The sequence below is a fragment of the Scyliorhinus torazame genome, chromosome 19 (genome assembly GCF_047496885.1).
Source record: "Scyliorhinus torazame isolate Kashiwa2021f chromosome 19, sScyTor2.1, whole genome shotgun sequence".
Taxonomy (NCBI): domain Eukaryota; kingdom Metazoa; phylum Chordata; class Chondrichthyes; order Carcharhiniformes; family Scyliorhinidae; genus Scyliorhinus; species Scyliorhinus torazame.
The window spans coordinates 93,788,295-93,800,941 of record NC_092725.1 but is presented as its reverse complement, the minus strand read 5'-3'; the positions used below and the strand labels follow the sequence as shown (position 1 = coordinate 93,800,941).

The following is a 12,647-nucleotide window of genomic DNA, read 5'->3' as shown; positions in this document are numbered from 1 at the left end:
GTGCTCATTCGAAGGGTCGGTGCAGACTCAATGGGCCGAATGGCCTCCTTCTGCACTCGGGATTCTATGAAAAGTACGATTTTTATCTAGTGAATTATATTCTAATGAGTGGCTGTGACAATGGATAAGGATATGAGTTACATCACAACTGAAGGGAGAAAGCAAGACGGAGAAATTATGGCGGGGTAAGCAGGTAAACGAGAAATGTATGATTCCTGAAAAAAAGGGAAATGGTTAAATTTAGTGATTTTTCCACAGAGAAACCTGGTCCACCTATGACAGTGAAAATTGTCGATATTTGGGACACTAATGTGGCTTTGGAGTGGTCACCACCAAAGGATGATGGGAATGCTGCTATTACGGGATACACGATTCAAAAAGCTGATAAAAAGACCATGGTGAGTGTGAAATGAGAGCTGGCTCAGTCTCTCTCCGTCTCTCTCTATCTCTCACAAACTCTCGCTCCCCCATCTGTCTTTCTCTCTGTCTCTCGTTCCGTCTCGCTGTCACTCTATCAAGGTCTGTCAGACTGTCACTGTCTATAATTCTCTCTATCTGTCTGTCTTTCTCTCTGTCACTCTCTGTGACTCTTAGTCACTTTCTCAGTAACTCTCTCTCTGTCTGTCTGTCTGTCTCTCCGCATGTCATTCTCTGTCATTTGATCTGTAACTGTCACACTCCTGTCACTTTCTCTCTGTCACTCTCAGTAAATCGCTGTTTGTCTGTCGCACACTCGATGTCGCACACATGCTGTCGCACATGTTCTCTCACCCTTTCTCTGTCACCCTTTCTCTGTCACCCTTTCTCTGTCACCCTTTCTCTGTCACTCTCTCAGTAAATCTCTGTCCATCTCTCACTCTCTGTCACTCTAACTGTCACTCTCTATTTGACATGAAACACCTCGGGCGGGATTCTCCCCTGACTGGTGTGAACCACTCCAGCGTCGGGCCGCCCGGAAGGTGCAGAATCCTCCGATGGACTTGACGCCGCGTCAACCGGCGCCGAAGGGCCTCCAACGGCCGGTGCGAGTTGGCACATGCGCGGGAGCGCCAGCGTGTGCTGGCGTCATCCGAGCGCATGCGCAGGAGGGTTCTTCTCCGCGCCGGCCATGGCGGACGTGTACAGCATCCGGCGCGGAGGGAAAGTGTGCCCCCACGGCACAGACCCGCCCGCGGATCGGTGGGTCCTGATCGTGGGCCAGGCCACCGTGGGGGCACCCCTCAGGGCCAGATCCCCCCACACCCCCTGAGGACTCCGCAGGCCGCCCGCAGAGCCAGGTCCCGCCGGTAAGGACCTTGATTGATTTATGCCAGTGGGACTGGCCGAAAACGGGCGGCCACTCGTCCGATCACAGAGCGGAGGATCACTGGGGGGGGGGGGGGCGATTGCCAACGGCCCCCGACCGGCGCGACGTGATTCCCACCCCCGCCGAGAAACCATCAGCGGAGAATCCGGCGTTAGGGCGACGGGCGGGATTCACGCCGCCCCCCCTCCCCCCCCCCCCCCCCCCCCCCCCCGGCGATTCTCCGGCCCGGCGGGGGGGGGTCGGAAATTCCCGCCCCACATGCCTCCAAACGTTTCGGGCGGGATCCTCCGACCCCGAACCAGGTCGGAGCATCGCTGGCGGACCGCGCAAATCGGCACGCCATTGGCGGCCCACCGATTCTCCGGCCCGGAGGGGCCGAGCAGGCGTAAAAAAAGAGCCGAGTCCCGCTGGCGCTGTCCTAAGCTGCTCTGGGCCAGCGGGACTTCAGCCTTTAAAGGGCCGGGTGGCAGCCTTTGGGGGGAGGAACGGGGGGTCCGACCCTGGGGGGGCCTCTGATGTGGCCTGGCCCCCGATCGGGCCCACCAATCGGTGGGCCGGCCTCTGTGGCTGGGGGCCTCCTTTCCTACGCGCTAGCCCCTGTAGTCCTGCTCCATATTGCGTCAGGGCCGGCGCGTTGAAGGCGGCCACGGCGCATGTGCGTGTTGGCGCCGGTGCCACTGTGCATGTCCTCGTTGGCGCTGGCGCAAATGCACATGCGCGGATCCCGCGGTGCACAGTTTGCGCCAGGATCTGCAGCTGGAGCGGCGCGAACCGCTCCAGCGCCGTGCTGGCCAGAATTAGTCGTGGGAGTGGCCCGTTCACACTGTCGTAAAATGCGACAGCGTTTACAACGGCGTGGACACTGCCGCGGGATTAGAGAATCCCGCCCTTCATTTCAGAAAATGAATACAACCACATGACTACTTTCAATTTTGTTTTTCATGTGAGCCTCGCTGACAATGCCAGCAATTGTTGCCCATCCCTCATTTCCATTCTCTGCTGTATCTCTCCATCTACTCTGCCAAAACGCCTCGTGATTTTGAAAGCTTTTTTAAAATCTCCTCTTTGCCCTTGGCTCCCTCTAAGGAGTTAAGGAATGGCCAATAAGTGCCAGCCGTGCCAGTGACGCCCACAACCAACACTGAATTAAAAGCAAATTCCTGAGTTCTTACTAAACTTCACCCTACAATTAATGATAAACAAAACGTGTTCAAACTACCAGTTACACAAATTGCTTCAAGGTGAAAGGGCATTCATCCCAGAAAATGCAGAGCAACTCAGTCCCAAATACACATTCAGATTCTCACTCGATTTGTCTGGTTTGGATTTCTTGGGCTGAGAGGTTGGAAGAAGAGCTGTTAAATGACAGCTACATCCCTAAATCGGTATTCTAAGATCTGTTGGTCTCAACAGTTTGAGGATTTTTCAGATTATTGGGTCCTGTAAGACTCCAGGTGACTCATGAAAGCAGAAGAATTTATTCCTGAAAGGATATGGGGTGGGGCAGAAAAATGAGGCAGAGATGATGAACTAGGATCATATTGACTAAATGAGCAGACTCAAGGGGAGTCAAGGGTTTGTCTTACAAACATACAAATTAGGAGCAAGAGGAGGCTACTTGGTCCTTCGAGCCTGCTTCGCCATTTAATAGAATCATGGTTGATTTAATTAATTATAACCTTCTGCCTACCCCCGATAACCTTTCACCCCCTTGATAATCAACAATTTATTTAATTCTGCTTTAACAATATTCCTGCCCCTCCCACTAGTGGGATCATCTGGATCCGGCAAAGTCGCACCTTGTGGCCGGTTCCCAGTGGCGGGGCGGGTGAGCCATGTAAATGCCCATAGACTTTGGCGAGACCGGAAGATTCCACTGGAGGCCAATGGGGAGGGTGGAGCGCCAGGGGGGGGGGGGGGCGGGGGGGGGTGTCCTGGCCAAACTGGGCAGGATTCTCTGGTCCGCCAGCTGCATTTTCCTGCACGGCGTGCACTCGTTGGCAGCAGGATCATCTGTTTCAGCAGTCAGCCAATGGAATTTCCCAATGTGGCCATCCCACATGACCGGGAAACCCACGAGTGTGGATACGTTGCCAGCAGAGCAGAGGATCCTGCCGATGGAAAATTCCTCCCTCTGTTTCAACTGCCTTTTGGGATAGAGAATTCCGAACACTCATGAACCTGTTGAAAGAAAGATGGGCGCCATTCTCCGACCCCCCGCCGGGTCGGAGAATGGCCGTTGGCCGCCGTGAATCCCTCCCCCGCCCCCGCCGAAGTCTCCGGTACCGGAGATTGGGCGGGGGCGGGAATCGGGCCGCGCCGGTTGGCGGGACCCCCCGCTGGATTCTCCGGCCCGGATGGGCCGAAGTATCGCCCAGAAATTGCCTGTCCCGCCGGCGTATATCAAAGCTGGTAATTACCGGCGGGACCAGGCAAGCGGGCTCCGGGGTCCTGGGGGGGTCGCGGGGCGATCTGATCCCGGGGGGTGCCCCCACGGTGGCCTGGCCCGCGATCGGGGCCCACCGATCCGCGGGCGAGCCTGTGCCGTGGGGGCACTCTTTCCCTTCCGCCTCCGCCACGGCCTCCACCATGGCGGAAGCGGAAGAGACTCCCTCCACTGCGCATGCGCGGGAAACTGTCGGCGGCCGCTGACGCTCCCGCGCATGCGCCGCATTTCTGCGCCAGCTGGCGGGGCACCAAACGCCATTTCCACAAGCTGGCGGGGCAACAAACGCCATTTCCGCCAGCTGGCGGGGCGGAAATCCCTCCGGCGTCGGCCTAGCCCCTCAATGTTGGGGCTAGGCCACCAAAGATGCGGAGCATTCCGCACCTTTGGGCCGGCGCGATGCCCGTCTGATTGGCGCCGTCTTTGGCGCCAGTCGGCGGACATCGCGCCGTTGGGGAGAATGTCGCCCGATGTCTCTACCAGCGCGATTCTCCCAAAAATGTTCTTGGCTAATTTATGGCGGGTTTTACAGGGAGTTTCTTGCCAGCTCTGCCGGTGAGTTCCCCACCACTGGGGAGTTTCTCATCGGTTTAGGCCACATTTAGAATTTTTTTAGCATTGGGAAGCTGAACTCAGAGATCGGGGCGGCGTTTTGAAACGGTGCCCCGGTCTCTAAGTGAGCTTGTGGGACCCCGCAACCCCAGCCCATGGACAATATCACCCCCCACACACATGGACACTGCCCCACACCCCCAGGCCGGCAGTACCAGGGTGCCCAGGTGGCACCAGAAGCACCAGGGTACCACCTTCCAAAAAGGCGTGTACCTGAGGGCCTCCGATACCTCGCAAGGCCCCCTCGAGTTCCATTCCAGCTGGTCCCTATTTGTGGACCAGTACTGAACTGCACTCGCCCACGGTCTCTGAAGGGGATAGATCCCAACGTGTCGGGTGCCTTGGGGAACTGCATATTAGAGTGAGGCTCGCTGTCTCACTCTAATATGCAGATTTGCCAGAAAGTAATCCCGCCCACAATGGGTGGGATTTACATCGCAACATCTCACGGGATTGCATTAGATCTCGTGAGGCAATTCAAGCTGGGTAGATCCCGGGAGCGGGGTCTCCTGACTTCTGTCCACCACATTGTGCCGTGGCGCTCTGCTTTTCGGGCACAATGTGCCGATCACGCCCATGATCCTCATTTTGCCGCATCCTTTAATGCGAAAGTTTAATACGCCTAGACCGTTACAGAACAGACAAGTCAGCAACATATTAAATTTGTGATAATTCCTTCCCCTCTCTAGGATTGGTACACAGTGATCGAGCACTACCACAGAAACAACTGCGTCATAACTGAACTCATCATCGGAAACGAGTATTACTTCAGAGTCTTTTCCGAGAATATGTGTGGACTGAGTGATGATGCGACAGTAACAAAGAACAGTGCTCTGATTCAGAAGGAAGGTCTGTTTAAATGCTTTCATGCAATTAAACCTTTCATAATCGTTTCGTAAGAGGCTGCTCTGAGCATGAAAATTTGACCCCTCCCTTATCTCTGGTCTGTGGTCGCATCTAAAGAGGTTCTCCTTTAGCTCGCAAAAACTACCCATAGACTGGAAGAGATGCCAATTGCCTTTTATTAATCAATTAACTGAAGGATGGAGGGCTGGATTTTCCACACCCTGAAGCCGAAATCGCGTCCGGCGCCGGGGCTGAGAATCCACTTTCACTCATGGAATCGGGACCAGCGTTGGTTCCTCGATTCTCCAGCCCCCGAAAAGCGGAATACCCGGGAAGTACGCTGCGCCGCATGTCACCCACAAGCAGCCATTGCCAGCGGCCAGCACCCGTATTCTCCGCCCCCGACCAGCCGAAGTCCCGACGGCGTATTTCTAATATGGTCTCCGCTTTTCGGGATACTCGCGTGGCGGCTGCGAGCTCAGTCCGCAGCCGCCATGGTCGGGAGCGGGCCGATCGGAAGGTTGGGGGGGGGGGGGGGGAGCCTCATAAGGGACCGGGCTATATTTGGACGGGCGATCCGGGTCAGATCCGCGGCCGATCGGGGGCACTATTTACAAGGTCTTGCTCCGCGGTCTGAGTCAGCCATGGAGCACGGCGCGACCGCTGCAGGCTGCCGCCGTGCGCATGCGCGGCCTCTGACCTGAAGTGCGTGGGCACGTATCTGTAGCTAAAGCTGCGAGCTTCACGACAGGTCCCTGCTATCCCCCTGCAGCGCTGTGAATATGTGGCCTTTTGACTCCAGTTTTTCTGGCGTAAAAGGCCACAGGTTTTACAACGTTTTTAGTCCCTGAAACGGAGAATCCAGCCCGGAATTTCTCATCATAATCATTTGTCCATTCTACATTTACATTGACCTATCATTAATTCTCATTATTGTTAAGTCTCTACACTAGTTGCAACATAGGAACAGGAAGACATCACAGGACATCACTACAGGAATATCAATATCTTGGGGTTAACATTGACCAGAAATAGAACTGGACTGTCCATATAAATATAGTGGCCACAAGGGCAGGTCAAAGTCTGGGACTATACTGCGAGAGGACACCTCAGAGGGCAGTGAGGCTATATGGGTAGAGATCAGGAATAAGAAGGGTGCAGTCACAATGTTGGGGGTATACTACAGGCCTCCCAACAGCCAGCGGGAGATAGAGGAGCAGATAGGTAGACAGATTTTGGAAAAGAGTACAAACAACAGGGTTGTGGTGATGGGAGACTTCAACTTCCCCAATATTGACTGGGACTCACTTAGTGCCAGGGGCTTAGACGGGGCGGAGTTTGTAAGGAGCATCCAGGAGGGCTTCTTAAAACAATATGTAAACAGTCCAACTAGGGAAGGGGCGGTACTGGACCTGGTATTGGGGAATGAGCCCGGCCAGGTGGTAGGTGTTTCAGTAGGGGAGCATTTCGGTAACAGTGACCACAATTCAGTAAGTTTTAAAGTACTGGTGGACAAGGATAAGAGTGGTCCGAGGATGAATGTGCTAAATTGGGGGAAGGCTAATTATAACAATATTAGGCGGGAACTGAAGAACATAGATTGGGGGCGGATGTTTGAGGGCAAATCAACATCTGACATGTGGGAGGCTTTCAAGTGTCAGTTGAAAGGAATACAGGACAGGCATGTTCCTGTGAGGAAGAAAGATAAATACGGCAATTTTCGGGAACCTTGGATGACGAGTGATATTGTAGGCCTCGTCAAAAAGAAAAAGGAGGCATTTGTCAGGGCTAAAAGGCTGGGAACAGACAAAGCCTGTGTGGCATATAAGGAAAGTAGGAAGGAACTTAAGCAAGGAGTCAGGAGGGCTAGAAGGGGTCATGAAAAGTCATTGGCAAATAGGGTTAAGGAAAATCCCAAGGCTTTTTACACGTACATAAAAAGCAAGAGGGTAGCCAGGGAAAGGGTTGGCCCACTGAAGGATAGGCAAGGGAATCTATGTGTGGAGCCAGAGGAAATGGGCGAGGTACTAAATGAATACTTTGCATCAGTATTCACCAAAGAGAAGGAATTGGTAGATGTTGAGTCTGGAGAAGGGGGTGTAGATAGCCTGGGTCACATTGTGATCAAAAAAGACGAGGTGTTGGGTGTCTTAAAAAATATTAAGGTAGATAAGTCCCCAGGGCCTGATGGGATCTACCCCAGAATACTGAAGGAGGCTGGAGAGGAAATTGCTGAGGCCTTGACAGAAATATTTGGATCCTCGCTGTCTTCAGGGGATGTCCCGGAGGACTGGAGAATAGCCAATGTTGTTCCTCTGTTTAAGAAGGGTAGCAAGGATAATCCCGGGAACTACAGGCCGGTGAGCCTTACTTCAGTGGTAGGGAAATTACTGGAGAGAATTCTTCGAGACAGGATCTACTCCCATTTGGAAGCAAATGGACGTATTAGTGAGAGGCAGCACGGTTTTGTGAAGGGGAGGTCGTGCCTCACTAACTTGATAGAGTTTTTCGAGGAGGTCACTAAGATGATTGATGCAGGTAGGGCAGTAGATGTTGTCTATATGGACTTCAGTAAGGCCTTTGACAAGGTCCCTCATGGTAGACTAGTACAAAAGGTGAAGTCACACGGGATCAGGGGTGAACTGGCAAGGTGGATACAGAACTGGCTAGGCCATAGAGGGTAGCAATGGAGGGATGCTTTTCTAATTGGAGGGCTGTGACCAGTGGTGTTCCACAGGGATCAGTGCTGGGACCTTTGCTCTTTGTAGTATATATAAATGATTTGGAGGAAAATGTAACTGGTCTGATTAGTAAGTTTGCAGACGACACAAAGGTTGGTGGAATTGCGGATAGCGATGAGGACTGTCTGAGGATACAGCAGGATTTAGATTGTCTGGAGACTTGGGCGGAGAGATGGCAGATGGAGTTTAATCCGGACAAATGTGAGGTAATGCATTTTGGAAGGGCTAATGCAGGTAGGGAATATACAGTGAATGGTAGAACCCTCAAGAGTATTGAAAGTCAAAGAGATCTAGGAGTACAGGTCCACAGGTCATTGAAAGGGGCAACACAGGTGGAGAAGGTAGTCAAGAAGGCATACGGCATGCTTGCCTTCATTGGCCGGGGCATTGAGTATAAGAATTGGCAAGTCATGTTGCAGCTGTATAGAACCTTAGTTAGGCCACACTTGGAGTATAGTGTTCAATTCTGGTCGCCACACTACCAGAAGGATGTGGAGGCTTTAGAGAGGGTGCAGAAGAGATTTACCAGAATGTTGCCTGGTATGGAGGGCATAAGCTATGAGGAGCGATTGAATAAACTCGGTTTGTTCTCACTGGAACGAAGGAGGTTGAGGGGCGACCTGATAGAGGTATACAAAATTATGAGGGGCATAGACAGAGTGGACAGTCAGAGGCTTTTCCCCAGGGTAGAGGGGTCAATTACTAGGGGGCATAGGTTTAAGGTGAGAGGGGCAAGGTTTAGAGTAGATGTACGAGGCAAGTTTTTTACGCAGAGGGTAGTGGGTGCCTGGAACTCACTACCGGAGGAGGTAGTGGAAGCAGGGACGATAGGGACATTTAAGGGGCATCTTGACAAATATATGAATAGGATGGGAATAGAAGGATACGGACCCAGGAAGTGTAGAAGATTGTAGTTTAGTCGGGCAGTATGGTCGGCACGGGCTTGGAGGGCCGAAGGGCCTGTTCCTGTGCTGTACATTTCTTTGTTCTTTGACTTCTGCAAAGAGTAAATCATCTTCTGATTCCCAAAATCCTGTCTATCATCTTCAAGGCTCAAGTCAGGAGTGTGATGCAGTACTCGCCACTTGCTTGGATGAGGGCAGCGCCAGTAACACTCAAAAAGCATTACACCATCCAGGACAAAGCAGCCCATTTAATTGGCACCCCAACCACCACTTTGAATATTCGCTCCCTTTACCACTGACAGACAGTAACAGCAGTGTGTACCACCTACAAAATACACTGCAACAACTCAACAAAGCTCCTTCGACAGCACCTTCCAAACACACATCCTCTACTTGAAGGACAAGGGCAGCAGACACATGGGAACACTCTTATCAGCAAGGTCCCCTCCAAGTCACACATAATCCTACCTTGGAAATATACCATTGTCGTTGGGTCAAAGTACTGGAACTCCCTCTCTAACAGTACTGTGGGTGCACCTACACTGAATGTACAGCAGCGGTTCAAGAAGGCAGCTCACCACCACCTTCACAAGGGCAACTAGGGATGAGAAATAAATGCTGACCTTGCCAGCGATGCTCATTTCCTTCAAAAGAATAATTTTAAAAAGGAGACCACTCAGCTTCTCAGGCTCGTTTCACCGTTCTGTTAGACCAAACTCTGTGTTTCTGCCTTTGCTGTAAGCCGTTTGTTAACCTTACCCGAGAAAAAAAACTTATCAATTCTGTCTGAAAGATTCCAGTTGACCTCCAGTATCCACAACTTTCGGGTGGAGAGAATTCCGGAGCGTCATTCACCTTGGTGTGAAAAGGTCCTTCCTGATTTTCCTCCTGAAGATGCTGCCCCCTTTCCTGGACTCCTCCCACTTGACAGGGCTCTTCTCCTGATTTTCTGGCCAATAAAACAGGACAATGTCTGTATAATGCATCTAATTTAGGTCATTTTTCAAGGCTGTGGTTCCCTCCTGTCTAAACACCTCCAAAATGTGCTGCCTTTTAAGTCCTGTTAACCCATTCACCCCTGAGACTCACTGACCTTCATTAACTCTCAGTCTGGCAACACCTCAAATGTTAAAATTATCATTAGAAGAAGGTGAATTTTCAATCAGATTAAAACAAAGGTTCTACTTGTAGGTACTTGCAGCTGGAGCTTGTTAATTAGTTCATTGGATTAGGTCAGTTTTCAGAGGCTAGATTCACAGTATAAAAGTGATCCACTACAGTGCAGACTTTGTTCGCAGTGAGTGCTGAATTTGGTGCATTTGAGTGCTATAGTGAGAGTTTGGTGACTGAGGGAGTATAAGGGTTCATTTTTATCTAAAGTCTAGTCTTTTATTTAGTTAATTAATTTAAAAGTTGCTGTTTGGTTTAGAAGAAGGTGAATTTTCAATGAGCTTTAAATAAAGGTTCTACTTGTAGGTACTTGCAGCTGGAGCTTATTAATTAGTTAATTGGATTAGGCCAGTTTTCAGAGGCGAGATTCACAGTATAAAAGTGATCCACTACAGCGCAGACTTTGTTTGCACTGAGTGCTGAATTTGGTGCATTTGAGTGCTATAGTGAGAGTTTGGTGACTGAGGGAGTGCTGAATTTGGTGCATTTGAGTGCTATAGTGAGAGTTTGGTGAGTGAGGGAGTGCTGAATTTGGTGCATTTGAGTGGTATAGTGAGAGTTTGATAACTGAGGGAGTGTTGAATTTGGTGTATTTGAGTGCTATAGTGAGAGTTTGGTGACTGAGGGAGTGCTGAATTTGGTGCATTTGAGTGCTATAGTCAGAGTTTGGTGACTGAGGGAGTTAGGTGAGGAGGGACTAAGGTACTCCTTTCATTTTGTTTCCTACATTTCCGCAAGAGCGAGAAGGGAGCCAGGAGTTTACAGAGAGTGTAGCTGACTGGGAGCAGAGTCGGAGGGCGGAGGTCTAGTTGGTCCACAGGGCAGCTATATTCTGTAAGGTAAGAGGGGATGGAGGCTAGGCCAGTTGCATGCTCCTCCTGTAGGATGTGGGTGGTGAGGGATACCACCGGTGTCCCCGCTGACTATACCTGCGGGAAGTGCACCCAACTCCAGCTCCTCAGAGACCGTGTTAGGGAACTGGAGCTGAAGCTGGATGAACTTCGGATCATCCGCGAGGCAGAGGGGGTGATAGAGAAGAGTTACAGGGAGGTAACCACACCCAAGGTACAGGACAAGAGTAGCTAGGTTACAGTCAGGGGAAATAAAACAAACAGGCAGACAGTGCAGAGATCCCTCGTGACCATTCCCCTTCAAAACAAGTACACCGTTTTTGATGCTGTTGGGGGGGATGACCTACTGGGGGAAGGCCCTAGCGGCCAGGTCTCTGGCACTGAGTCTGGCTCTGGGGCTCAGAAGGGAAGGGGGGAGAATAGAAAAGCAATAGTTGTAGGAGATTCAATGGTTAGGGGAATAGATAGGAGATTCTGTGGTCACGAGCGAGACTCCAGGAAGGTATGTTGCGTCCCGGGTGCCAGGGTCAGGGATGTCTCGGATCGTGTCTTCAGGATCCTTAAGGGGGAGGGGGAGCAGCCAGAAGTCGTGGTGCACATTGGTACCAACGATGTAGGTTGGAAAAGGGGTGTGGAGGTAATAAAGGAGTTCAGGGAGTTAGGCTGGAAGTTAAAAGCCAGGACAGACAGAGTTGTCATCTCTGGTTTGTTGCCAGTGCCACGTGATAGCGAGGCTAGGAATAGGGAGAGAGTGCAGTTGAACACGTGGCTGCAGGAATGGTGTAGGAGGGAGGGCTTCAGGTATTTGGATATTTGGAGCGCATTCTGGGGAAGGTGGGACCTGTACAAGCAGGACGGGTTGCATCTGAACCAGAGGGGCACCAATATTCTGGGAGGGAGGTTTTCTAGTACTCTTTGGGAGGGTTTAAACTAATTTGGCAGGGGAATGGGAACCGGATTTGTAGTCCAGCAACTAAGGTAGCCGATATTCAGGATGCCAAAGCGTGTAGTGAGGCAGTGGGGAAGGTGACACTGACAAAGGAGAGTACTTGCAGGCACGGAGATGGGTTGAAGTGTGTATACTTCAACGCAAGAAGCATCAGGAATAAGGTGGGTGAACCTAAGGCATGGATCGGTACTTGGGACTATGATGTGGTGGCCATCACGGAAACTTGGATAGAAGAGGGGCAGAAATGGTTGTTGGAGGTCCCTGGTTATAGATGTTTCAATAAGATTAGGCAGGGTGGTAAAAGAGGTGTGTGGGGGGGGGGGGGGGGGGGGGGGTGGCATTGTTAATTAGAGATAGTATTACAGCTGCAGAAAGGCAGTTCGAGGAGTATCTGCCTACTGAGGTAGTATGGGTTGAAGTCAGAAATAGGAAAGGAGCAGTCACCTTCTTAGGAGTTTTCTATAGGCCCCCCCGAGATGTGGAGGAACAGATTGGGAAACAGATTTTGGAAAGGTGCAGAAGTCACAGGGTAGTAGTCATGGGTGACGTCAACTTCTGAAACCTTGGGCGAAATTCTCCCCAAACGGCGCGATGTCCGCCGACTGGCGCCCAAAACGGCGCCAATCAGACGGGCATCGCGCCGGCCCAAAGGTGCGGAATGCTCCGCATCTTTGGGGGCCGAGCCCCAACACTGAGGGGCTAGGCCGACGCCGGAGGGATTACCGCTAAGCCAGCTGGCGGAAACGGCCTTTGTTGCCCCGCCAGCTGGCGCGGAAATGACATATCGGGACGGCGCATGTGCGGGAGCGTCAGCGGCCGCT

At 51.7% G+C, this 12,647-nt stretch overlaps 1 protein-coding gene across 16 annotated transcripts in view; it reads left to right on the top strand.

Annotated features, from left to right (window-relative positions):
• The window catches only part of mybpc1 (myosin binding protein C1), a 203,378-nt gene that overhangs the window by 160,892 nt on the left and 29,839 nt on the right, over positions 1–12,647 (top strand). For all 16 annotated transcript variants that reach the window (XM_072484804.1, XM_072484802.1, XM_072484799.1 and 13 more), the window contains 2 exons: positions 259–398; positions 5,054–5,213. In XM_072484804.1, coding sequence (XP_072340905.1) covers positions 259–398; positions 5,054–5,213 — 300 coding nt within the window. The remainder of the gene's footprint in view (positions 1–258; positions 399–5,053; positions 5,214–12,647) is intronic.